Source organism: Miscanthus floridulus, chromosome 5 (assembly GCF_019320115.1).
Source record: "Miscanthus floridulus cultivar M001 chromosome 5, ASM1932011v1, whole genome shotgun sequence".
Classification (NCBI taxonomy): domain Eukaryota; kingdom Viridiplantae; phylum Streptophyta; class Magnoliopsida; order Poales; family Poaceae; genus Miscanthus; species Miscanthus floridulus.
Window position 1 is genome coordinate 32,626,684 of NC_089584.1, and position 24,629 is coordinate 32,651,312.

At 44.5% G+C, this 24,629-nt stretch overlaps 1 protein-coding gene across 2 annotated transcripts; it reads right to left on the minus strand.

The window, feature by feature from the left end:
* Positions 1-936: 936 nt before the first annotated feature.
* On the minus strand, positions 937-10,126 carry LOC136451915 (la-related protein 1A-like). Of its 2 annotated transcripts, none has more exons than XM_066452596.1 (14): positions 9,406-10,126; positions 8,070-8,631; positions 7,824-7,986; positions 7,367-7,457; positions 7,202-7,273; positions 6,582-7,111; positions 5,486-5,558; positions 4,011-4,112; positions 2,980-3,287; positions 2,746-2,886; positions 2,563-2,626; positions 2,191-2,336; positions 1,742-1,846; positions 937-1,412 (listed from the first exon to the last, which is right to left on the minus strand). In XM_066452596.1, the coding sequence occupies exons 1-14, from the start codon at positions 9,688-9,690 to the stop codon at positions 1,208-1,210; spliced, it is 2,847 nt and encodes a 948-aa protein (XP_066308693.1). In that variant the 5' UTR covers positions 9,691-10,126; the 3' UTR covers positions 937-1,207. The 2 variants fall into 2 exon arrangements, with proteins under 2 accessions (XP_066308693.1, XP_066308694.1); XM_066452597.1 differs by having other exon boundaries at positions 5,486-5,555; positions 9,406-10,125.
* Positions 10,127-24,629: the final 14,503 nt, after the last annotated feature.

Consider the following 24,629-nt stretch of genomic DNA (forward strand, 5'->3'; position numbering starts at 1 on the left):
ATATGTGTTGAAATGGATTGGAGTGAAGTTGAACTAAGTTTCATTCCAATACACTCCAACACACGTGGACTGAAGTGAATACACATGCATCAAACGAGATCTTACATGCAAACAGACAGCTAGCAACAGGATATAAATCCTTAACGGCTCCCAAGGAGAGTATCCAGGCAGAAGAGCACTGTAGAATGAAATTTGAGTAGGAGCTTCGACGCCAAATCTCACAGAAGCCTTCAAGAACCATCACTATTGTCGAACAATGGAGACAAAAGACTTTCAAATGCCTTCCTTATGTACTGCAGCGCTGAAGGTTGAAAGTTGAACCGAGAATATGTTGTGATCTTCATCAGACACAAACATTGACCTTCATACAGATTATATAAAAAAAATCGAAGCAATCGAAGTAAAAAATTGCTTTATCCAACCACGAAGGATGGACCTTGATCGTTGAAGAACAGCGAAGTCAAATCCAGCCTCTGGTGCTGCTACTCCGTGCTCCAACATTGGACCAACAAATCCGCCACCATAGCGGTCGTCAGATCCAAGGATACACTACTCGAAACGGAACAAACGGCATGCCTAAAGAACACTTCACTATTGTTGCTGTGGCTTCACTTTCCAACTTCAGTTCTTAAAAAGCAAGTACGGAACTGTCGCAAGATTTTTCTTCAAATGAGTGACATTGTGGCGCCAAGTTTTAGTTTTCAAAATGGCCCTGACATCATTTTTCTTAAAGTGACATCATTTTTGTTCTACCACAAGTTTAGAAGGAAAAAAAAAGAAAAGGTTTCAAAGATAGATAGGATTTGTTGCATCATTTTTAAATTTCGAAAAAGATTCAAAAAAAAGTTATCAAGATGATTACGCCACCATTTTTCACGACATTATTGCATGCTAAACCAACAGAGCCCACTCCCTAAAGAACAGCACCGAGCCACCACAACCACGTCTTTAAACTCCATTCTCTATTATTTGTCCATTTAACAAGAGAAAATTATCTATGTACAACTCCCACATTGGTGCCAGGAAGCTAATGAAAAAAGGGAGGAAAATTTCCTGGGCAGCCACAACACAAGGTATTGGCAGGAGGGGGGGTATACCAAAATCTGCACATGTCTACTGGAATCATTACTTCTCCGCAAAGAAAAAGAAAACGCTACTTCCTCCTTTTCTGGGGCGACCACCAAAAATTTTCATGCCGGGCTCAGATCTACTTAGTCTCAGCCTTGCTATGACTAGCGGCCACCGCCACACTACTGCTACTGATGCGAGTTCCTTTCTCTGCCGTCTCTCGGGCTTTCTCATTTGCCTTGTTGAAGTCTTCTAGGGTCCGGAACTCCTCCCTCAGGAGCCTCTCCAACTCTGGAAGTTTATCTACGGGGCCGCTATCTGGATTTCGGTAATGGTGAAATGCCCTGGTGCAATTAGAAAAAGTCAATGTCAGTGACTATCATGAGCACAAATCAGACAAGTTCCACTCCCATTTGCAGATTCCATTATCAAGTTGGACCACCAGTTTTCCTGGCATACACCACTTTCATGTAGAAACTGCATGAATAACAATATATAGAAATTGAATGAACTGCATGCGTGCAGCTACTCATAGGGTCACACTATAACAGTAAGTTCACATGTAATCGTAGAGTTTGAGCAACAGTACATTCCTTCGCTAAAGATAAACAAATAATCTCCAGCAACAATTTCACAAAAGAGGAATGCAAACAAATAAAAAGATAACACGTACCAGTATTTTTCGAGTCCATAAAGATCGCCATTATGGTAGAATTCGGAAGTAAGCTTCTCGAAATCTTCATAGACATTGGGTTGGAAGTTTTTCTCCAAACCATAACTGCAAAAAAAGGTAATAATTGATGCTGCTCTATTGCAAAAAGATGCACACGCATATTAAGATTCAAACTTTAAAAACTTTGACCGGTAATTTAGATATTTTTTTTAAATATTACAATACGGTTAGATTTGTAATCAAATATACTATCCAATTATCATAAGTTTATTATAACCCTTAACAATATAAAATAAATAAATAAATGGTCAAAGTATGATTTAGGAGACCGTGTCATATCAAGTCGCGACTTATAAAAGATTATGGAGGTAGTACTGATCAAATAAGATGCTGCAAAATGCAAATAAGTGGCAATTGGAAGGCTATTCTTCAAACTACGATGTCCATACCTATAAAATCTGAATAGACACTCGAGACCATATCTGTAGCTCGCTGCAGCATCCTCCAGTGCCAATTTCTTAAAATGATTGTACATATCTTCGTTAAAGTTATCTCTTAGATAGTATGACCAAAAACGATACAGTGAGTTCATTTGCTGCAGACCATTGAAAGCACACATGTCAATAGTAATGAAAAATATAACTTTTCAGTTAAAGAAGAAGGGCACATGTAGTATAATCATAAGTCTGATGGTCCAACTGACATAATCACGAAGACAATGTAATGGCACGTATAGATTAAACCTAATCAGCTTTATGCTTTTTCGCTAGTTAGTGTTTACAAAGATACGAGTGCCAGATAAATATAGGAGAGAACTGTACCTCACTCTGGCCAGTGCCTAATTTCTTACGCTCCACAAGGCATTGATTTATGAACTTATTGTACCTTCACTCAAAACAAGAAGGTTGATATATATATAAGAGGAAATGGAACGGAGGAGAACAGATGAATAATGTTTAAAGAACATTAACTTATAATACACTTCCACGCCATAAGACATTTACCTTTGCTGCTGGAGTTTATTTTTTTCTAAAAGATGATAAGTAAGATGGTGAGATTGTGGAGAAGATTTGGGCACAGATCCAACAGGCGAGCTCCCAGTAGGAATTCCATGAGGCGATGAACTCAGCTTTGAGATTTTATAACTAGACAGCAGTGGAATCATCAAATCAACAGCAATTTGAGGCAGCAATTAGGTAGGTTTTACTGAAGTAGACAAGGATTAATTGTTGACCCACCTGTGATTTTCTGGAGTAGATCCATAGAAATATCCAACTGAATTGCCTGGAGGACTTTCTAATACACCACCATATTGATCGGGATTATTCACAAAATTACCAGCAAAGAACCTCTGTTTACGTGAGCCGTGCGCTTTTCTATTGCCTCTATTTTGGCGCCTACGTGGAATGGGCTGTCCAGCTTCTTCAGTACCATTAGTCCCAGTGCCAATATGGTTCCCCTTTGAACCACTGGTTGGTTTAGAATCAACATCTGCAGGATCAGCCTGGGAACTTCTTTGATTACCAGTGCGTCGACCATGAAGTTTCTGAAGTCAGAATTAATAGTACAATATTAGCATGAGAATAGAACAAAAGGTAGAATTTAATACCAAATAGAAGATCATCGTATACAAAGCGGAGTCTCAGAATGCCCTCTAAGAGAAGCAAAAAAAGCTAGCTAGTAAAATTAAGCTCAGACACTCAAGACATTCAAGCCTGACCTCAAGTCAGCTTGATTCAAATGTAGCCCCACAAGGAATACACTTATTCCAAGTTTCCAACACACTTATTTCAATGACTCCAAATTTAAATAAGCAAACATTTGAATCAATGATACAGAGTCCAAGACTCAAACAGCAACATGGAACACAATTGAAAAATTGTCTATTACTACCAATAAGTTTACCTGGGAGCTGACACTGAAGGTTACAAAACACCTTGCAACTTTTCATAGATGAGAATTTGAAATAATGAGCTTATAACTTTACGAAGGAAGCATTTGCTCAATTTACCCTAAATATAAGGATAAACGAATCGGAGAAGTAGGTAGTATTAACTGGAGCAAAACCACCAGCAATCTATGTTCTCACAGACGTGTTAGAGGTGTTAACTGGGAGGTAACTTCGTTATAAGGACCAAATAGTCTTTTTTCAGCCAATCAATTGTTGGTTAACAGGCAAATGGATAGCATGACAATGTCCGATGAGCATTGGCCAGTGGCATATAAGGAATTTCCCCACTTTGTAATGCTATGAACCGTAACACATCACCTCATAGCGGTATAAGGCATCACTTATTCTTGAAGCTTCCTCAGTTGAAAACGCCTGTGGTATACTTTTGCGATTTTTGTCATCCTTTTCTAACCTAGTATCCTGTGAGATACAAAATTGAAACAATATCTCAGTGAAATGTTCTCAATGTCATTAAATGATACGGAGTACAGCTTAGCACTAGCTCATCACAAGTTCCATATCTCAGACATCAACTCGATCTGCAAAATACTTTGGACACCAAATTGTATTGTAAAAACTAATGAAGAAACATAGGGACCCCGGCGTTTACAAGGATGTTGCCTTTCAACTGAAAATAATTTCAGCATGCGTTATAAATGCACTTTATTGAACTGTTAGGGGTTCTCTACAACCCACCAGCCCCAGGCCCAAGCAAACATACAATACAACCCATTGCATGGTTTGGCAGAAGAAATTAACAATTAGTTAGTCATTACTCAAGGGCAATAAGCCATTCTAGAACAAATAAGCATGATTACGGTGACTAAATACATGTAAGACACCAAAAGTATCTCAATCACACAAGTCTGAGCTAAACCCTTAAAGGCCTGTTTGGATATGGGGTAATCAGAATCCAGATCAAGCCGTTAGAATTTAGTGAAGCTTGAGTTTAAAAATCCTATAAATCTCTGGTGCAATACCACTCCTCCAAACAGGACCAGCTCCAAGAAAGTTTTTTAAAATCTTATAATTGTCAGCAGAATAAATAAAAAGGCTCTCCTCATCGAAGCGTGAAATGCACATCAGAAGTCTAGAGATACTATCAAAGATAACTGAACAAAAAAACTGTCCAATATTGTCAACTTAAGGAATGCTATCTAATGAATCACCCATTTGCCCCAACACTATCAAATATGACAAGTTAACCTCCAACTAGTCAGTGGCAAAATAAATTGATAGATAAAGATTACAGATGTTAAAGAAAATTATAATCTGGAGCTTCAACAAGCAAGTGCGTAGTTTTGGCCTGCTAAGCTGTGACATTTGTGCAGTATGGCATTACATATTGCATTCATGCCACTCAACAAGTAATTGTACTGTTTGGTCCACCACAAATTTTATTGAAGAACAATTCCTACAAATAAACTATAAATGTGCTCTCCTTAAGGGCACCAATAGCAATGCAATTACAAAGAGTGGCATGAATGCAAATATCTTTAAACAGGAAAACAACAGACACAAAAGGGTTAATCGACAATTCTAGATTTGGTAGTACAGGATAGATGTGATATGAAAAGGATGCATCAAATAAAAGAGTATTGTATACAGGGTCTATATTACAATGAATTCCTAATCCTGATTTACCCAAAACCATTTGATCACTGTCCATATTAAGAAACCAACAGAGGCTAACTCAAGTGCATTATTGGTTATGACGGCAAGAGACAGGAAAGTTTAGGCATTAATATCATTGTATAAATAAAGCAAGATGCACAGAATTATGTAAGTCCAACCTGTGTGACAATCATTAGCCTACTAACATCTTGATCATCAACAAAAAAGTCCTCATCCTCATCATTGCCCCTGCTTGAAACAGAAATATTGCAAAAGAAAATCATTAATGCATGCACAACTTCTAGTCCCTGTAGCATACGAGATGTGCAATGGAGCACAACATGAGAACTACTTTGAGCTATACACAAATGTTGTCAGCCTGACTTTCTGATCTGTATGGTAAGACATCTAGTATGACATTTTTTTTAATATGAAGATGTTATATACCATTCTACTATGGAAGCAGACCATTAGTTGCTGAAAAAAATATTTTACGCATAATGCAACTAAAACATAATATTTTAGTGAAATACTGACATTAAATATGGCTAGTGTATATTTTTCTGACATTTAAATAGCAACTTAAGATTTCTCCTTGTGGCTTTGCCATCTAGTTTGCCATGATTGAAAGTGACAAACAAGTACATGTATAACAGTAATATATTATCTACTATTTAAAAGGTGTATTATTATTATCTAAAGTGTATACTGTATACCTTTTGTTCTAAAAGAAAATACAAGTGCACAGGTTACATGGATAAGGAAACATTTGCGCACATCTATCACACATACATCAGTAGGCTAAGGACATGTTGGAATTTCTTGCCCAATGCCCACCCTGCTTTGTCAAGAAAAAGCTAGGTAGCTAGCCCATATGAACAATAGCTAAAGGAAGCAAAGTTGACAAGGCTTAGGGTATGTTTGGTCTGCTACCAAATTTGTCACCTCTTAGGTTCTTAGCCAAGCCAAATTTCGGCTGCTAAATGGCCCAGGATTTGACAAACTTTGGCCATCAAGATGAATTAAGGTGGCCAAAGGAGAAGGCTAGCAAACCAAACTTTTGCACTCAACCAAAATGGTGGCTAAAATTGGTGAAAGTAGACAAAATTTGGCTTGGCCAATTTGGGCAAACTTGCACCAAACCAAACACAACGTAAGTATTTAGTTATTCTGCCTTGAGAAGGGAAAAATAGGCTACCACATCCACATGCATACACACCTAGAAAATAATTAATAAACACATGAAAAATTGATCCTATACCAGTTATAATTTACCTTTTATGTGAATAGAGGTCATCACATGAATGGTCCACATGTTCCAGTTCCAATTCCTCATCAAGCAAGAAAGTGCTCTGGTCACCACCAAAGCTAGAGAAGTCACTTGGGAAACCATTAGAGAAACCTCTTTCACTCTGAGCATCAGGTACATTTATCTTCGACCTCACTTTCTGAACTTCACCAAATCTAAAAGAAGATTCATGTTTGTGTGAAGGGTGTGCAGAAAGGTTCTTAGTCTTTTCATCAATACTGATGACAGAAAAGTCCTTATTCAATGAATAACCATGTGAATCTTGCACTTGTTCATCAATAACGTTTTCCTCCATACCAATATCTGTATTACATCTAATATCTTTAGATTGACAATGCTTCTTTTGATCTTCAGAATAAGCATCCTTATTTGAAAAGCCACCAATGTTCTTCTCACCCACACTGCTATCCATACTGGCAGATGATGGGCTCGCAACAGATGTACCAGAAAGCGAGACCCACTTTGACCAATCAGAACGCCTTCTAATCTTCTCATCCTGGCAGTAGACAAGAAAAGGATAAGTTAAAACCAAATACCTAAACAGAACATGAAATTCGAACAATGACAATTAAAATAACATTGCAACCTGAACTTCTAGAAGACTTGAGCTTGCCAGTGCATCTAATATCAGGTGTATATCCTCGGTCATTTTCTTAAGCTGCAAATAAGAAAAAAAACAAAAGAGTTGTTTCCTAGCACAAGGGCAAAATAATAGGAATACAACATTGAGCAATCTGGAAAGAAAACATACTCTCTTGAAATCTGCAAGTTTTGAAACTGGAACCCAACCATGCTCATCCATTAAAGATTTCAAGAAATCATCATGCTCCAGATTTGTATCACTGAAAAAAAATGATTGAATAAACAAAAGATTTCATGCCACACTTGTGCTAAAAGAACATTTAATCACTCCTGATGTTTTCGAAACATATAAGGTCGTCTTAAATTGTAGGCTGTATTGGTATTTGCATGTATGTTGCATAATGACAATACAACAGTGAAGTATGGTGCAACATCAAACTGAACTTTTTAAGATCATGTTTCTAACGACTGGCAAATATCCAATTAAAATAAACTATTCGGCACCCCTACCCAGCACCCACTAAAATTAAGTGAGAATCTATTAACATATTGCTACAAATCCACGTGCCTATTTTTGTAGGTATCATGCTTTCTTATAACTTCAAAAGAAGATAATAAGAATTTACCTGAAGTAGTACTCCACTTGAGTTAGTATATTAGATCTTAACTCAGCAGCTTCTGGGGATAAAACAGGATTAGGAGCTGGTTGATTTTGAATGTAGCGTGGTGGACCTCTCACTGAATCCATAGGTACAGAAGGCATGTAATAATACATGGGAGGGATAGGCCCTGAGTTTAAAGCATTCATCAATATTTGAAAACTGAAAAAATCCAAATTCCAAACATGTCATAACTGCTGAGTAGAGCATTACCAGGATATGGTGGTCCATTGATGTATCCAAGAGGTACCATTGGTCTGACAAAAGCTCTTGGCCCAAGACCTTGTGGTAAGCTTGTGTTTTCTCTAGTACCAAACATCTGAGGATTTTGCCAAGCCTGACCATAATGGCCATGGCCTTCAGGACCAGGATGGGGCCTAGTGCCATGAGTGCCAACAGGAGGCCGCCAAAGATGAGGATCTCCTCTTGGATGTGGAGGCATTGGCCTGTTACCTTCATGGGCACCAACTTGATCTACTGGAACAAAAGGAGGCAAAGAATTCTCATAACCAGACTTTCCAACATGCCGGTCATGATTCGGGACCGGGATAGGAAATGGCTGGTAAGAATATTCTTGTAGTATCATTGGACTGGGAACCACAGGGTAAAATATGGGCTGCCCTGGATGTTGGGGATAATGCATTGGTGGAGGGTAAGGTGGTGCACCATTAGCAGCAGGAAAACGTCTCCTGGGCCCATTTCTATGATGGGCTTGGTTATTTCTGTTGGGATTTCCATTTCCATGGCCATCAAACTTGTGCATACGACTAGCCACCTGAAAATGTTTGCCCACTTCTATAAAACTGAAGCAAAGTATGAATAGTAGATGGAAAATGCACATAGGATCTAACCTAGGAAGAGTGACTCTAATCCTATATGCATCAGTAATAGAAATGCTATAATGTCTTTACAAAACCAAAGAAGCACCACAGCTTTTATTGTGATACAGAGATGTAATGAAGCAAAACCAAACCAAAAAGGATTGAAATGTTTATGCAGTAGAGGAAGGAAAGAATGGGAATTGCAAGACCTACCACAATGCCTATCAGACTTCAGAATGGTGTTTTGCGTCAAAACTGTTCAACAGGATACTGGGTAAAAGTCTAGCACATTCAGAACAAGTTCCAATTTGGACAGGGGATCCCCCGAATGGGGCATGCCATGCAAAAGAATACTATCTAAGTGCAAACAAGATGCTTCAGCAGTTCAGCTAGGCGACAAATTTGAGTTACCATGACAAGTGTAACATACTACAAACATAGCGCAACCTGGTCAGCTGGAACCCAACATCTAACATGAATGCACTGGACAAAAAGCTGGAACTACTATAAAAATAGCTATCCGTTACTACTCGCCAACGAATCGACAAACACCTACATTCAACCAGACAGCACAAAAAAGGTAATAACTACCCATATCCACGGAAGCGAGCAACCGCTAGCATTTTCACCAACAGTACCTTAAAAATTAGCTACACCCAAATAGACACAGACCCAGTGAACAATAAAACTATACATATGAGCATATCAGAACCAGGGACAGATTATACCTGCGATGGAGCCGACAGCGGAGGGGGGCCCTGCGGCCCCTTCGCGGAATCGCTGCCAGCAGCATTGCCCGCCGCTGCCTTCGCGGGGGGCTCCGAGGCAACCTTCTGCCTCGCCTCCTCGAGCGCGGGCCAGGATTTGGCCCCCATAACGGCCGCCTCGCCGGACTCCGCCGGAGGTGGTGTGTTCTTCCTCCATGGCGATGCGCTAGCCCCGACTCCGGCGCCAGCCGGATCCGCTACCTCTACTGCCGCCGCGCCGGCGCCGCCCGCATTCGGCTCCTCCATTACAGATGCCAACGCACAACAGCAGTACCTGCTACCTGGCTGCCGCGTTTCTCCCCGCCGCCGCCGCCGCCACCGAGAGCGCGAGACACAGGAGCAGGATTCGGGAGAGACCAGCGAGCGATTTCTCTTACTTAGCGTGCGTCCATGAAGGCGCCGGCGACGACCACAGCGACGAGGTACGGGCGGCGGCGGGGTAGGGTTTTGGGCAGAGAGATGGGCGACTAGGGTTTTTGGGTGGAAGTGAGAAGGCGAGGGCGAGACCGCGAGAGGGAAACACAACAGAGACCGAGACTCCGAGAGGGACAGCCGGACAGCGGGACAGCCGGGTGTGGACTGGGAGAAGGCTGTGTGCGCGTCTCTGCGTGCGTGGAGCGCGTGAGGAGACAGGAGAGAGATGGAGTGGGGTGGACGGGCGCCGCGGGCCGGGAGTGGGGACCGACGGGCAATGGCTGCTGCCAGCCGGCCGGTGCCGGGACTGCGTGCCTACGGCGGTTTCGTCCGGAAACCCGGATGTTTTGGTGCCTGTCGCGTGGGCTGTCAGCGGCGGACTGCAAACCAAACCAGTAGACCACAATCCTGCGGCGGCTGGCTCGGACGCTGAGTCTAGCGATGGAAGCGGTCGGGAACGGTCGGGACATAACCATTCCAGCTCCTGCATTTTATGACCGGTAAGGGTAGCGGGATCGGAAAAGCCAGGAAAACGAATTCGATATTACGGGATATCGAAAACAGAATATTTTAATCGGGAACGCGTCGAATCGGGAATCGATAACACAAAAATGGGAACATCGATATACATGTAACCACTTAAAACAGTGAGCTCGACGCAATAATTACAACCATGCATAATCCATATTCAAACAAATGACAGCAACATATCCACACCATAGCTTGAGTGCTTGACAGAATGACAGGTTGACAGCAATACAGAACAACAGTACATCACATAGCCACTGAGCCACATAGCACACAAGTCATAACAGTACATCATAGTTCACAGGCAATGAGGCAAGACAACCACACACAGGCAATGGCACAACGCAGAACGCACAACCACAGGTCCAACACTCAACTCACTCACAGACAAGAGACAATGAGACAACCTACTGGTCCAACACTCAACTCACAAGTACAAGTCCAAATTAAAAATAAAACATGCCCAGCTGCCAATAGCCCAACACACAACAGATGAACGTATCATAAGTAGACAACACTACATGTCAAAGAAGCCTAGATCATCTCCATGTGGTCCATCTACTTCGTCATCGCTGTCCGCGACATCGTCGTCCTACAAAAAATAGGAGGCATCAGTAGGTTACAGTAACAAACAATGTAGCAAAGTGACTTCAAGATAACTCAATTGACAATACCCCAATGTTCAGCTTTGAAGCAAATGCCTCAATAACTTCGAGATCACCAACAATAGAACCAATCTTCTTATCTGAAATTCAAAGTAAGCCAAGACTCGTATATCAGCAAACATGATTATGATAAAATATTGTACAACTAAAACTAAGATGCTTTTCTAACCTCTTCTTCCTGCAGCAGCCTAATCTTTCGTGCATATCAAAGCTTCAACCATTTCAGGATCAAGGTGGCTATGGAAAGGATCAACAACACGTTCACCAACGCTAAAAGCAGACTCAGAAGCGACAGTTGAGACTTGTACAGCTAGCAAATCATGAGCTATTTTTGAAAGAATAGGATACTCATCAGTCTATTTCTTCCACCATGCCAAGATATCAAACTGACCACTGAGCCTCAGAGGCGGATCTACCATGTACTTGTCCAGCTCATTCATATCATCAGCACCATGCCCATTAGACTCATATAAGAAATTCTCTAATTCATCATCCCCACTGTCCACTAACATGTCAGCTGTATATATATATATATATATATATATATATATATATATATATATATATATATATATATATATATATATATATATATATATATATATATATATATATATCCTTAGCATCATTTAACCCACTTTTAGGCCTTGAAGATGAAGGAGCAGCAGCAGCATAGAACTGGTACAATTTCTTCATGACATCAACAAGTTCATCAACATGAACTTGAGATGAGATGCCATGGAATTTTCTCATGTAGAACTCTATAAGCCTTTTCTTATATCTAGGATCTAGAAAGCAGTCAACAACAAGTGTAGTGGATGATTTCTTCCAATATTTTTCAAACTTCCTACTCATAGAACTAGCCATTGCACTAATAGTGGTATCTTGACAAACAGACTATTCATCTAGTAAAATCTTTATCTCACAAAATCCTCTATAGAACAGATTTGCAGTTGGATATAAAGTATCAGACAACAGTTCAGTGAGATCAAAGAATTTCTTCAAGCATTGGAACAATTTAAATGCCATGGCCCATTCACCAGGGAAGGAGTGATTTTTTTCATACCTACGGCGATCTGATGATTTAAGCCTCATGAATGCATTCTTGTAGTACAAAGCATCTCGAAGCATCAAATACATGGAATTCCATCTAGTTGACACATCAAGTGAAATACCCTTGTTTGTATCCAGCCCACACTTAGTTGCACGCTTCATGAGCTCCTCCCATTGCAATGGAGATCCCTTGATAGCAAGAACTAGTTGTCTAATATTCTCAATTGCGGGTGTGATTACACTCAAACCATCCCTAACAACAAGGTTCAGTATGTGACAAGCACACCTCACATGGAAGAATAGTCCATCACATATCAAAGACGTTGAACTAGCATTGGCCCTTAGATCAGAGATGATGTCTTTGACTGCTACTTCATTTGTTGATGCATTGTCCAAGGTCAGAGCAAACATTCTCTTGTCAATATACTACTTAACCATAAGTTCAGTAAATGTCTCCGAGAGCTTTGTACCAGTACGACGGCCCTGTACATGCATAAAGTTCACAATCCTTTTCTGGACACACCAATTGTCATCTATCCAACATATAGTAACACACATGTATGACTTGTTCTGATTTGAAGTCCACATGTCCATGGTGGCACTAAACCGACAAGAGACATATTTGAACATGCTATACAACCTCTCCTTTTTAGTTAAGAACATGTCCATAATTTCCTTCCTAATGGTAACTCGAGATCTGATTGGAAAGGTAGGACACATGGATTTGATGAAATCAACAAAATACTCATGCTCAGATATATTAAATGGGTACTCATGCATGACTATTGCCAAGTAAAACTTTCTCAAGCTAGCCTCTTCATCATACATGTATGGTACCACAACAGTCATGTCTTTCCCCCCCCCCATCTTTTTCCACTTTGAGCTGCTGCTGGCCCTTCACTATACTATGTGCCACCCTCAGATGGGTCCAAAATCTAGTTGTTCCGTAGTTGCTCTCACATCTGCCCTTGTGATTGCATTTGGGCCAATCGCAATAACCCACAACTGAACATATGTCTTGCCATTGTCCTCAATGACCACTCTATTCTTGGTAAAGTACTACCATACATTGGATGTGCACCTCTTGTGCCTCTTTCCACAAGGTACATCTCCCTCTTGCATAGGCTCATCACCCTCAACGATGATTGCACTTGCAGTACTTGTTCTAGCAGCAACAAGACCTCTATCACTTGCACCAGTAGCACCTATGTCACTTGCACCAGCAGCACCTATATCATTCGCACCAGTAGCATGTATGTCACTTGCAACGGCAGCACCACTACCACTAGCACCTAGGCCAGCACCACCTGAAACACTGCCACCAGCACCACCTGAACCTGAACCACTGCCACCTTGACTTGGATTAGATGCCGGAGTTGCACTTGCAGATGATACAGACAGACATATACCAAGATCTTTACCAGGGCTTTCACTTGACCTCTTAGATCCTGCCAAGACAAGAATAGAACACATCAATATGAATCTAAGACACCGGTATGAATCAAAGACACCAATAAGACAATATCTGCTTTTTTACATGGCTGTACATTTATATTAACATGGCCAAACAAAAACATTCATTTGGGAATCAAAATGACAATAGCAAGTGGACCTTACTCAATTACTTTTACTCATGCATCTGTTAGTTTGATAGTTTCATCTAACACACAAGCAATAAAACACAAGGGGACAATATTCATCCGTTAGTTTCATCCCTAACAACAAGCAATCCCATGTAGTGATTCACACATCTAACATCTTTGCCAATAAATGAAACATACACTAATTCACACATCTTTACCTACCATTGGAAAAGGCGCGAGGGTGCTGCTGTTCATCGACGGGGGTGGCTCCAGGAAGAGATGACGCTTGGAGGTGGATGAGGTAGATGCAGAACCAGAAGCTTGCTCACTTGGTGGTGGCTTCATCTTGGCGTCCGGCCTGCCTCCCTAGCCCCCCAAGTCATGGATCTGTTGTCGCCTCGTTGGAGACTCATAGTAGGGGTGGCTGGCAGTGGAGACTCAGAGTAGGGTGGCCTAGACACCTGGTGGTGGGCGACGGCGGCCACCGGCCAGGCAAGGCACCAGGAGGGACCGAGGGAGGCTAGGCCACCAGGAGCCAGGAGCATAGTAGAGGGAGGCGCTTGAGAGTTGAGAGAGACTGAGAGTCTAAGAGGGAGAGCCGGAGAGGGAATGCGGTGTGGGCAAGTTGCGGCAGGCGGCGGCGTGCCGCCTACCGAAGCCGAACTACCGATTGGGGTTGGCCCCGTGGCTTAGGGTTTGTGGTTTGCCTAGACGACGGATGAGTGGACCGCACGGCGTGGGGTTTGGGCGGGCCGATGGGGTGGGTTGGGCCGTTTGCAGACTTGAGACTTAGGAGGCCTTAAAAATAGGAATTTCCCACAGGAGTTTTCCTAAACAAATACGGGATCTGCTAATTCGGTCGAGAAATCACTCTAACCGATTTCGATCCTGGATTTGCCGAATTTTCCTGGATTTCTTCATGAATCTGTTTTTTCCGAGAAAATGATATCCGGTCAGGAATTCCGGTATTCGGTGTCGGTCGGTACAGGAATTTCTTGTTCCTGCTTTCATCCGTAGCTGAGTCATTACATGGTAGGAAGATGTGAGAAGCCTCTCGCGTAGCAGTGATTATAGAGGTAAAATGAAGCCGAGTGATTTACTATGATTACACTTTAACAAAAAAAACTAATTTTATTCTTAAAAAACTAAATTTTTTCATGCTTTGAAGTCCATCCGTCGACCTACGCAGCGCGCTGCGCACTGCGGGCCTTCACTCGTATCGCCCGCCACGACGTGTGACACGCACCCCCACCCCACTCCGTGCTTGCACCTACCACCCCACTCCACCTCGCTCGCTCCCTCCCATCATGCGTGTAGCCTGCTCCCACCCATCGTGCCCTCCGCCTATCCGGCTAAGCCAAGGCCGGCGTTAGTTGTGTTTAGCTGCTCGTGCGGCGCCGCTAGTGTTGGTGTTGGTGGCACTCACGCATCACCGCTTGCTGCCAGCTCCCACCCCGACACCTGGAATCGACTAGCCTCAACCTTCCCTATGTTGCAAAATGCATATTTCAAATGTTTCAGATGTTTCATATCGATGTTGAAATGGTAGTTTCCACATGTTGAACATGTTGCAATGGTAATAGACGTATGTTGTGGGAGTTTGTACAAAATGTTTCATCTATTTTAGACGTATGTTACAAGTTTTATCTGGAGGTTGCATATGTTGCAATGGCTATGTTCCAAATTTTTCATCTCTTTTAGATGTATGTTGCAATTGTTTCATCTGATTGTTGTAAAAATAGATCTAGATGTAAGGTTGTTGAGCGATGAAGAGAGAGCCAGCACGGGAGCTATGGCGGTGTTGATGTGGGGAGGAGGCGCAGGTTGCGCAACGGCGGTGTGGAAGATGTAGGGGCTCATCCGAGCGATGTGGAAGAGGCATGGTTCAAAAAGACGCTACTAGGTGCTCGCCTAGGTGCGCTTACACGCTAGGCGGAGGGGTGCCACCTCGCCTATGGGGGTAGATGGAGGGATAGACGGCATCCACCAAGATCTAGAGCCGCACTACACGAGGGAGGAAGCCGCGCCACGAGCGAAGGTCACCGGTGAGCGAAGATCTAGAGCCGCACTACACGAGGGAGGAAGCCGCGCCACGATTACGATCGGGAATCAATAACATAAAAACGAAAACATCGATATACAGGTAACCACTTAAAACAGTTAGCTCGACGCAATAATTACGACCATGCATAATCCATATTCAAACAAATGACAGCAACATATCCACACCATATCTTGAGTGCTTGACAGAATGACAGGTTACAGAACAACAGTACGCCACATAGCCACTAAGCCACATAGCACATAAGTCAAAACAGTACATCACAGTTCACAAGCAATGAGGCAAGACAACCACACACAGGCAATAGCACAACACAGAACGCACAACCACAGGTCCAACACTCAACTCACTCATAGACAAGAGACAATGAGACATCCTACTGGTCCAACGCTCAACTCACAAGTACAAGTCCAAATTAAAAATAAAACATGCCCAGCTGTTGTTGATAGAATATCGTCGGCAGTCCACCGAGGGGTATCCCGCGATGGTAGATTGATCGGCAGAGGAGCATGTAATCAAGAACAAGAAGGCAATAGAGACACACGAGTTATATAGGTTCAGGCCGTTAGTATGACGTAATACCTTACTCCTGTGGTCTGTTGGTTTGTATTAGCTATCGTATGATTTGCCGTGATTTCGTAGGGGGTCCCTGCCCGCCTTATATAGTCCGAAGGGCAAGGTTACAAGTCGGTTAGATCTGAGAGATAACCGGAAAGTAATAACAGATTACCAGAAACATGGGATCGTACGTATCCTATCAGATCTCGTAACATCTTCAGGATATCCTTCCCGTGCCTTGCGGGGGTCGCCGAGCAGCATCGTGCCCCGCAAGACTCCTTCTCGTGGGCTGGGCCGCCCCTGGAGGCGTAGCCCATGTGGCCTACCATAGGTATCCGGGGTCGTACCCCCCACAGCTAGTCCCCGAGCGCCTTGTACCTGTTGTGCAATGCCGTCTTGAGCTTTTCCGAGCAGGTGCGAACCAAAACCGAGCTGTCCAACTCATGGTCCGACCACCATAACGAGTCGCCAAGCAGTTGAGAGTAGCTGCCGAGCAGCGTGCAGCATCGCCGATCAGTGCGTTCCGAGCACGGCTTGTCATAAGGGTGTAAGGAGCTCAAGTCCAAAATTAAAAATTCCTGCATGGTAAAATGAAGTGTGCCCACTTAGAATCCGACATCGAGGGTAAAGATACCTGGTTTGATCTCTTAGAAGCTTGGAGTCTCTCAGAAGGAACAAACACATTCACCGCAAGGTGAAGTGTGCCCACTTAGTCTCCGAGCCTAACAGTAGGTGACGTAGTCACGTGGTGCCAGGCTCAGAAAATAGTGAAACAACCGAGCAGGTAGCCAATCCCCGAGCGTAGCCTCGAGATGAAAAACGAACACATTCACCGTAAGGTGAAGTGTGCCCACTTATTCCCCGAGCCTGACAGTAGGTGACGTAGTCACGTGGTGCTAGGCTCAGAAATTAGTAGATTGTCCGAGCAAATAGCCAGTCCCCGTGTTTCAGGCATAGATATCGGATAAACAAGCTGTGGTGAAAAAATCGGTGTAATGGCTGTGCAATATCGGTTATTGAGCCTCATTAAATTGCGGAGAATAGGTGGCGGCGATAAATGAGCGGTGTGGGCTACTGTTACGTAATAGCCCAAGTTGCGGCCCATTAAACCATTTTGGAGGAGTCGAAGTAGCGCTGATCATGGGAACGGTTTTCCAAAAACCCTCAGGCGCAATGAAAATTGTAGGAAGTGCTTTATAACCACGCCGCCACATACATCGCCTCCTACCTCACTCAGTTTGCCTTTCTTCCTTCCTTCGCAAACCCTACGCTCCACATTCTGCACCATCGCGAGAACTCGGCTCCAACCCAGTTCCAATCCGTAGAAAATGGCGCCGAAAAAAGGAGCTGCAAAGCCGAAGAAAGTGGCAGTTGGAGCCAGCCGCGACGAGGAGTGGGTGCCATCGAAGACATCGGCGGCGGATCTCGATAGGATGGTGGTGGCGGGCGTTCTCCTAGACCGCCTCATTGCTGGATGGCGGCCGGCTAGTGGTGAGCCCTTCCCGACACCACATACTGATGAGGCTGTAGTATTTGAAGATTATTTCTGGCGGGGATTAGGGTTTCCTGTCCACCCCTTTCTGAGGGATCTTATGGAGTTTTGGGCGATTAGCCTCTGCAGCCTGTACCCCAACACCATACTGCATGTGTCCATCTTTATCCATTTCTACGAGACGTTTCTCGGTATTCTTCCACACTTCAACCTCTTCAGGCACCTGTTCTGTCTGAAGAAGAAGGGGGGTAGTGGTTCAAAGGTGGTCGGCGGCGTGTACCTGCAGCTCAGGGATGGGATGGCCAGCGAATACATCAACATTCCACTGAATACCTGCCTAAAAGGTTGGAACGCCAGATGGTTCTATATCAAACAAAGTCACCCAATAATTCGATGCGACGTCCATCACATCCTGGTTAACCATAGTAGCTGGTCGGAGAGACCCAACAATACTGACATGGAGCAAGTAATGGACCTTCTGGAATTGATTAAGGGCGTGGAGCTTAGGGGTGAACTGGTTGCAGCTAGCTTCATAGTTCGACGCGTCCAACCCTACAAAGAGAGGGCCCACCCGGTATTCGACTTTAAAGGTGATAACGACGGTACCTATGAAAACATGGACCGCCTGACAAAGAAAGAAGTGATAGATCGTGCCATGGATCTATTCACTTCCAATGTTTCATTCAGCTGGCCAAAAGGAACGAAGGCTTTCAACTGTGGCAATCCACCTCCTCAGGTAACCCTTTCACTTCGCATCGACCAGGCAGCAATTGTCGAGCATAGGACTAACTTACTTATGAAAAGATCCATTCGCAGGATAGGGCAATATATTTTTCAAATGTGCCAAGAGCCGATTGGCCTAAAGGAGTAGACATTCGGCGGCCGCTGTAGCCCGAAGAGGATGAGCCGAGCTCCTCATCGGATAGTCCATCCCTAGTGTCAGAGAAGGTCCGCGGGAAAAGACCAGCAGTAGACGAGCCAGTCCAAAAAAGAAGACAAACCGCGAGCTCTCATGCACACAAACCAGGCGGCATCTCTCTTGGAGAGGACCAAACAGTCCAGCCACGACGAACAGCTGTGCTGGAGTGGTCAGACGATGATGATGACCAATTAGCGCTTCCGCTGAGCATGGCGGAGGCATCGGCAGATGTTGAAGCTCCCAAGCAGCAATCACGGGAAGGGTATGTTCGGGCAACGACAGAAGTCCCGGTGACGCAAACTACCGAAGTCCCCGAGCAACAAGAGGGGATAACCGTAGGACAACGCATAGAAGGGGGGCGCCCGGTCTCCAAGAAGAGCGGTAGCCCACTGTAGAGGCGTAGGAGTCCTCCCAGAAAGCAGACCAAGCAGCCACGCCTGGGGGATCGGGGAGGCATCGCCAATTCAAGAAAATCAATCAGAAGACCAAACCGTAAGTATATTTGCCTTGTAGTAATAATATTGTTCCTTGATTTCTCTTGGTTACTGAGAAGTTGTTATTACGCAGTGCGACACCGAGGCCCATGGCCTCAGAAAAAATGACGACTGCTCCCGTCCAGGAGTCCCCGAGTGCTCGATGAACAGAGGATGGGCTAGCCGCCGCTTCTCGTAGTCCTGGCGATGGTGAATCATTGGCGCACACGACAGGCATGTCAGCGACCGCAATCGAGGCTATGACCGAAAAAGTCGATACCTTGGTAGCGAAACTGCAGCTGTTGTTGATGCGCCAGAGGCTAAGGATGCAACTCCCTCAACGGCCGAAGAGCAAACGTTGTCACCCGGAGGGATGCCGGGAGTGGTCGGAGTGGCAGTCCGACCACAGAGCCCCCCAGCGGTGCCTCAAGCGACGGTGGAGGAGGATGAGGTTGTGGAGATCGAGCGTGTCGTACCTAAACCCTAGTTCGTCCAGATTCTCTGAAAACGCAGGGAAGAGGTAGTAGTCGTCGAGGAGGAAAACACCACTAGGGAAATAAAGAGGTTGAAATCCACCGTTGCTGGAGTTATGACTCAAATCGAGGTGAGTACTGCACCTGGAACACTGATACATGTTGTTGGAGATCAAGGTTTATCTCTTGCATTGTTAATCCGCAGGGGATAGCTCGAACAGCCGATCAACGGCACCAACTGATGAAGAGGATGGAGCCCCTCACCGAGGAAAATAAGAGACTCCGGGAGGCGTTAAGTCTTTTGGAGAAAAGTATTCAGAGGGCCCAGCGCGAGCGGGACCTTGCGGAGTCGAACTCGTGGGACCTTGAACATCAGAAGGAGGTTCTGTCCGATCAGCTAACAGATGCGTCCGAGTAGCTGAAGAAGACATCCGAGCAGCTGGCGATTGTATCCGAGGAAATGAAAAATATGTTCGAGCAGTTGGGCAAGAAAAACGGAGAACTCAAAAATAAAAACGAGCAGCTCGATCGAAAGTGCCAGCAGTTCGAGGATGTATCCAAGCTGAAATCTAGTATTCTTTTTCACATAATGTTCTCTGCATTAATTGGCCGTTCATTTTTTCCTTTTCTTATCTTTTGTGCTTGTCGAGCAAGATGCAAAACTCAACCAGCTTCACCAGACCATTGAGCAAATCCGACAAGAGAAAATGAAGGAGTCGAAGCGAGCAGATAAACTGGCCAAAGAATTGAAAGGTAGGTACCCCCTGATCGGAAGTAATATTGTAATACTTTTTTGTCGTGACGAGCCATTGCAATTCTTGTAGATTATCGTCACAAAACCAAGGCACAGTTCAATGTGTTGGTGCAAGAAACCAAAGTCTAGAAAGACAACTTCAACACTATAACCGCCGCAATAAAACCAGTACTCGACTGCATCGACGTTGAACTAGCGCCCCGTCCTGACAGCAGGTAGCCAGGGCCAGACACCATCATTCAGAGATGCAAGGCAGCGTGGGAGAACTTCAAAAACTTCAACCACAACGTCGTTTTGACCGCCACTACTCATGCCCTTGCAGTGGTTCGGTCCCATTATCCGTCCGTCGACATCCAGTCAATAGGTGGTGGGTTCGCCGATGGGCTTAGCGACGTGCAAACCCAGCAGCTGGAGGATGACATTGAGGATGTTGCAAAAATTCTTGTCGGCGATATAGACCTGTTTGGCGAAACAGAAACTGGAGGTGAAGCTTAAGAAACTGCCCGAATATTATCGTCTGTAACACTTTAATTAACCAGGCAATGAAGAATCGTTGTATTTACTTCCCGATGTAGTTATGCATAAGTAGTGTTTGATCAGTTAGTTTTTGCTAAACTTGACGCCTTAGCTAGGCCGTAATCCATAACGCGTAACGTGGAGCTCATGCGTATGTTGGGAAAAACAAGCATTATCACAAGACCGTAGCCTACTGTCCAACACGCAGAGCACGGAGCTCATAGCACGTTTGGTGGGATGTTGGACCCTTGGTGTCCTCCAGAGTTCTCATTGCAAAAAACATGCTGTTCAGCAGCCAACTTGAGTAACTTGGTGAGAAAAATAGTTCAAGTGGCGTCCGAGCAGTTAGTTCATGCCTGAAATCTAGGCCTTGACTAGCCTGTAGTCCATAACGTCGAGCGCAGAGACCCTGACACGTGTAGGTTGAACAGGCGTGACCAAGGAACCACAACCAACCAACCGTAATGCAGGGCGTGGAGCTCTTGAGCGCTCATAGGATGTAGTCAGAGACTGGGTGTTCTCCATAGAAAACAGAAGGAAAAAACGTGTGCTGCTCGAATATTGGCGAGCTATGTTTTGAAATTTGGAGCAAAAAATCATCGTCGTTTTTGGTAGAAAAACCTGTGCGATCTGGAGAAAACATAGTAGGCGATTTATGGAGAAATCGTACTCGGCGAATTGGAGAAATCGTGTTCGGCAATTTTTTGGAGTTAACGTGTTCGACGAATTGGAGAAATCGTGCTCGGCGATTTGGAGAAATCGTGCTCGGTGATTTGGGCATACTTGGCGAGCGTATTAGAGACCGTCACAGAGTGGCGTATAGCCCGCTAATGGTAAGTGAAGCTTATGATGAAGGAAAAAATGGAGAAAAATTATGGAGACTAGAACTTTATTAATATTAAAGTAAAGAATACATATCTATGTTATTTTAGGGGTAGAAACGTATAAGGTGCTCTATGTGCCAGGAGTTGGGAACATCGAGTCCATCTAAGTCACATAAGCGATAAGACCCTGGTTGAGTAACACCTTTTACGACGTAAGGGCCCTCCCATGGTGAAGACAGCTTGTGAAGCCCTTCGGTTTTTTGTTTCCGACGTAAGACGAGGTCGCCGATCGCGAACGAATGACCTTTGACGTTACGGTTGTAATACCTCCGCAGACCTTCGAGGTACTTGGATGTGCGAACGCAAGTAATCAGATGTTCTTCCTCGGCCCGATCAATGTCTTCTGTCCGAACAGCTGCGGCTTGGTCTTCATCATAGTTTTCTACTCTGGGTGCTCAGAATGCAATATCTGCTGGAAGTATGGCCTCTGAGCCGTAGACCATAAAATATGGAGATACGCCAGTACTGCGACTAGCTTGAGTGCGCAGTCCCTAGACCACAGCTGGTAGTTCTTTGAGCCATCTGCCCGGATGCTTTTCTTTTTTTTGATAGAGCCTTTTTTGAGGGCGTCGAGGATCATACCATTGGCTCGTTTGACCTGGCTGTTAGCTCTAGGATGAGCAATCGAAACGTATTTAACAGAGATGCACCGTTCTTCGCAGAAGTCCCAAAAATGATGGCCGGTAAAAGTTGTCCCGAGGTCGGTGATGATGCTGTTTGAGAGACCAAATCTGTGTACGATGTCTTCAAAGAGCTCGATTGCTTTCTTAGTAGTAGCTGCGACGAGTGGTTTGTACTCAATCCACTTGGAGAACTTATCAATGGCGACGTACATATACTGGAAACCTCTTGGAGCTAGTTTGAAAGGTCCGATCATATCCAGTCCCCAGCATGAGAATGGCCAGGAAGCTGGGATGGTCTGTAGTTCCTGTGCCAGTACATGTATTTGCTTGGCAAAAAACTGACAACCCTCACATCGTCGAACGAGATTTTCTGCATCAGAGATGGCCGTGGGCCAGTAAAAACCTGCTCGGAAAGCTTTGCCGACCAGTGTCCTCGAAGCCACGTGATTGCCACAGGAGCCAGAGTGAATTTCGGAGAGTAGCTTCACACCGTCGTCTTGGATGATGCACTTCTGCAGTGTCCCTTACTTGGCACTTTTCCTCATCAGGCTACCGTCTACCAACACGTAGTGCTTACTTCGGCGAATTAGTCGTTCGGTTTCGATTTTGTCGGTGGGTACTTTGCTGTTGGAGAGGTATTTGATGAACTGTTCCCTCCAATCGGCGACCTATGAAGGTATCGTGAGTACCAACTGCTCGGCAGGGGGTACTTCTACAACTTCCTTATCTTCTTTAATGGATGGTGTCAAGAGGTCCTGAACAAAAACCCTCGGTAGAGCCATGGTGTGAGAAGATCCTATCTTTGATAGCTGGTTGACTATTGGGTTTTGATCCCGTACCACGTGGTGGTACTCGATGCCGTAGAATTTCCCTTCAAGCTTCCTGATTTCAGCGTAGTATGCGTCCATCTTCTCACTGGAACAGGACCAATCTTTATTGAGCTGATTGATAACCAGTGCAGAATCCCCGTATACCATGAGGCGTTTGACGCCGAGCTCGACGGCTATACGGAGGCCGTGGAGACATGCTTCATATTCCGCGGCGTTGTTGGAGACCGGGAAATGTATGCGAAGAACATATCGGAGTTTATCCTTTGTCGGTGTGATGAATAGAATGCCCGCACCGACACCATTGATATTAAGGGCGCCGTCGAAGTACATCACCCAGTGCTCGGGGCAAGTGGCGGCGATGGGTTCTTGGATTTCGGTCCACTCAGCGATGAAATCGACAAGCGCCTTTGACTTTACGGTCGGTCTACTTCTGAAGTCAATGGAGTAGGTGCCGAGCTCAATAACCCACTTGATAATACAACCATTGGCCTCTTTATTGTGGAGGATATCCCCTAGAGGGAACTCAATGACCACGGCAATCTTATAGTATTCGAAGTAATATCGGAGCTTGCGTGAGGTGATCAAAATTGCATATAACAGCTTTTGCACCTGAGGATAATGAGTTTTGGGCTCATTAAGTACCTCGCTGATGAAATAGACCAGACGTTGTACCTTGTAGGCATGTCTAGTTTCCTCGCGTTCGACGACAATAGCCGTACTGACGACTTGAGAAGTGGCGACGATGTAAACCAGCAGAGTTTCATCTGGTCGTGGCGCTGTCATGATTGGAGGTTTTGTTAAAAACAATTTGAGCTGCTCGAAAGCTGTGTCTGCCTCCTCCAACCAAGAGAAAAGCTTGGAGGCCTTGTGGAGCTTGAAGAAGGATAGCTCTTTTTCATCGAGGCGCGAGATAAATCGGCTTAACGCAGCCATGTAGCCTATAAGCTTCTGTATATCCTTGACACATGTTGGCCGTTTCATGTTGGTGATGGCGGAGACCTTATCAGGGTTCGGTTCAATGCCCCGAGCACTGACGATGTAGCCTAGCAGGATACCGGATGGAACTCCAAAGATGCACTTTGAGGGGTTCAGCTTCCATCGGTATTTGCTCAAGTTTGTGAAAGTTTCTTCAAGGTCGGCGATGAGTTTGTCGGTGGTTTTAGTCTTGACGACCACGTCGTCGATGTAGGCCTCGACATTACGGCTGATCTGTTGGTCGAGGCACGTCTGGATAGCCCTTTGGTAGGTTGCTCCAGCGTTCTTTAGTCCGAAGGACATAGTAGTGTAGCAGTATGCACCGAAAGGCGTAATGAAAGACGTTTTGACCTAGTCTTCCTTCTTAAGGGAGATCTAATGGT

Coding starts and splice junctions, on each gene's coding strand:
- LOC136451915 (XM_066452596.1), bottom strand. CDS start 9,690: ATGGAGGAGCCGAATGCGGGCGGCGCCGGCGCGGCGGCAGTAGAGGTA. Junction 5,559..6,581: donor GACCTCTATTCACATAAAAG/GTAAATTATAAC, acceptor TTCTGTTTCAAG/CAGGGGCAATGATGAGGATG. Junction 1,847..2,190: donor TGTCTATTCAGATTTTATAG/GTATGGACATCG, acceptor CTTTTTTTGCAG/TTATGGTTTGGAGAAAAACT.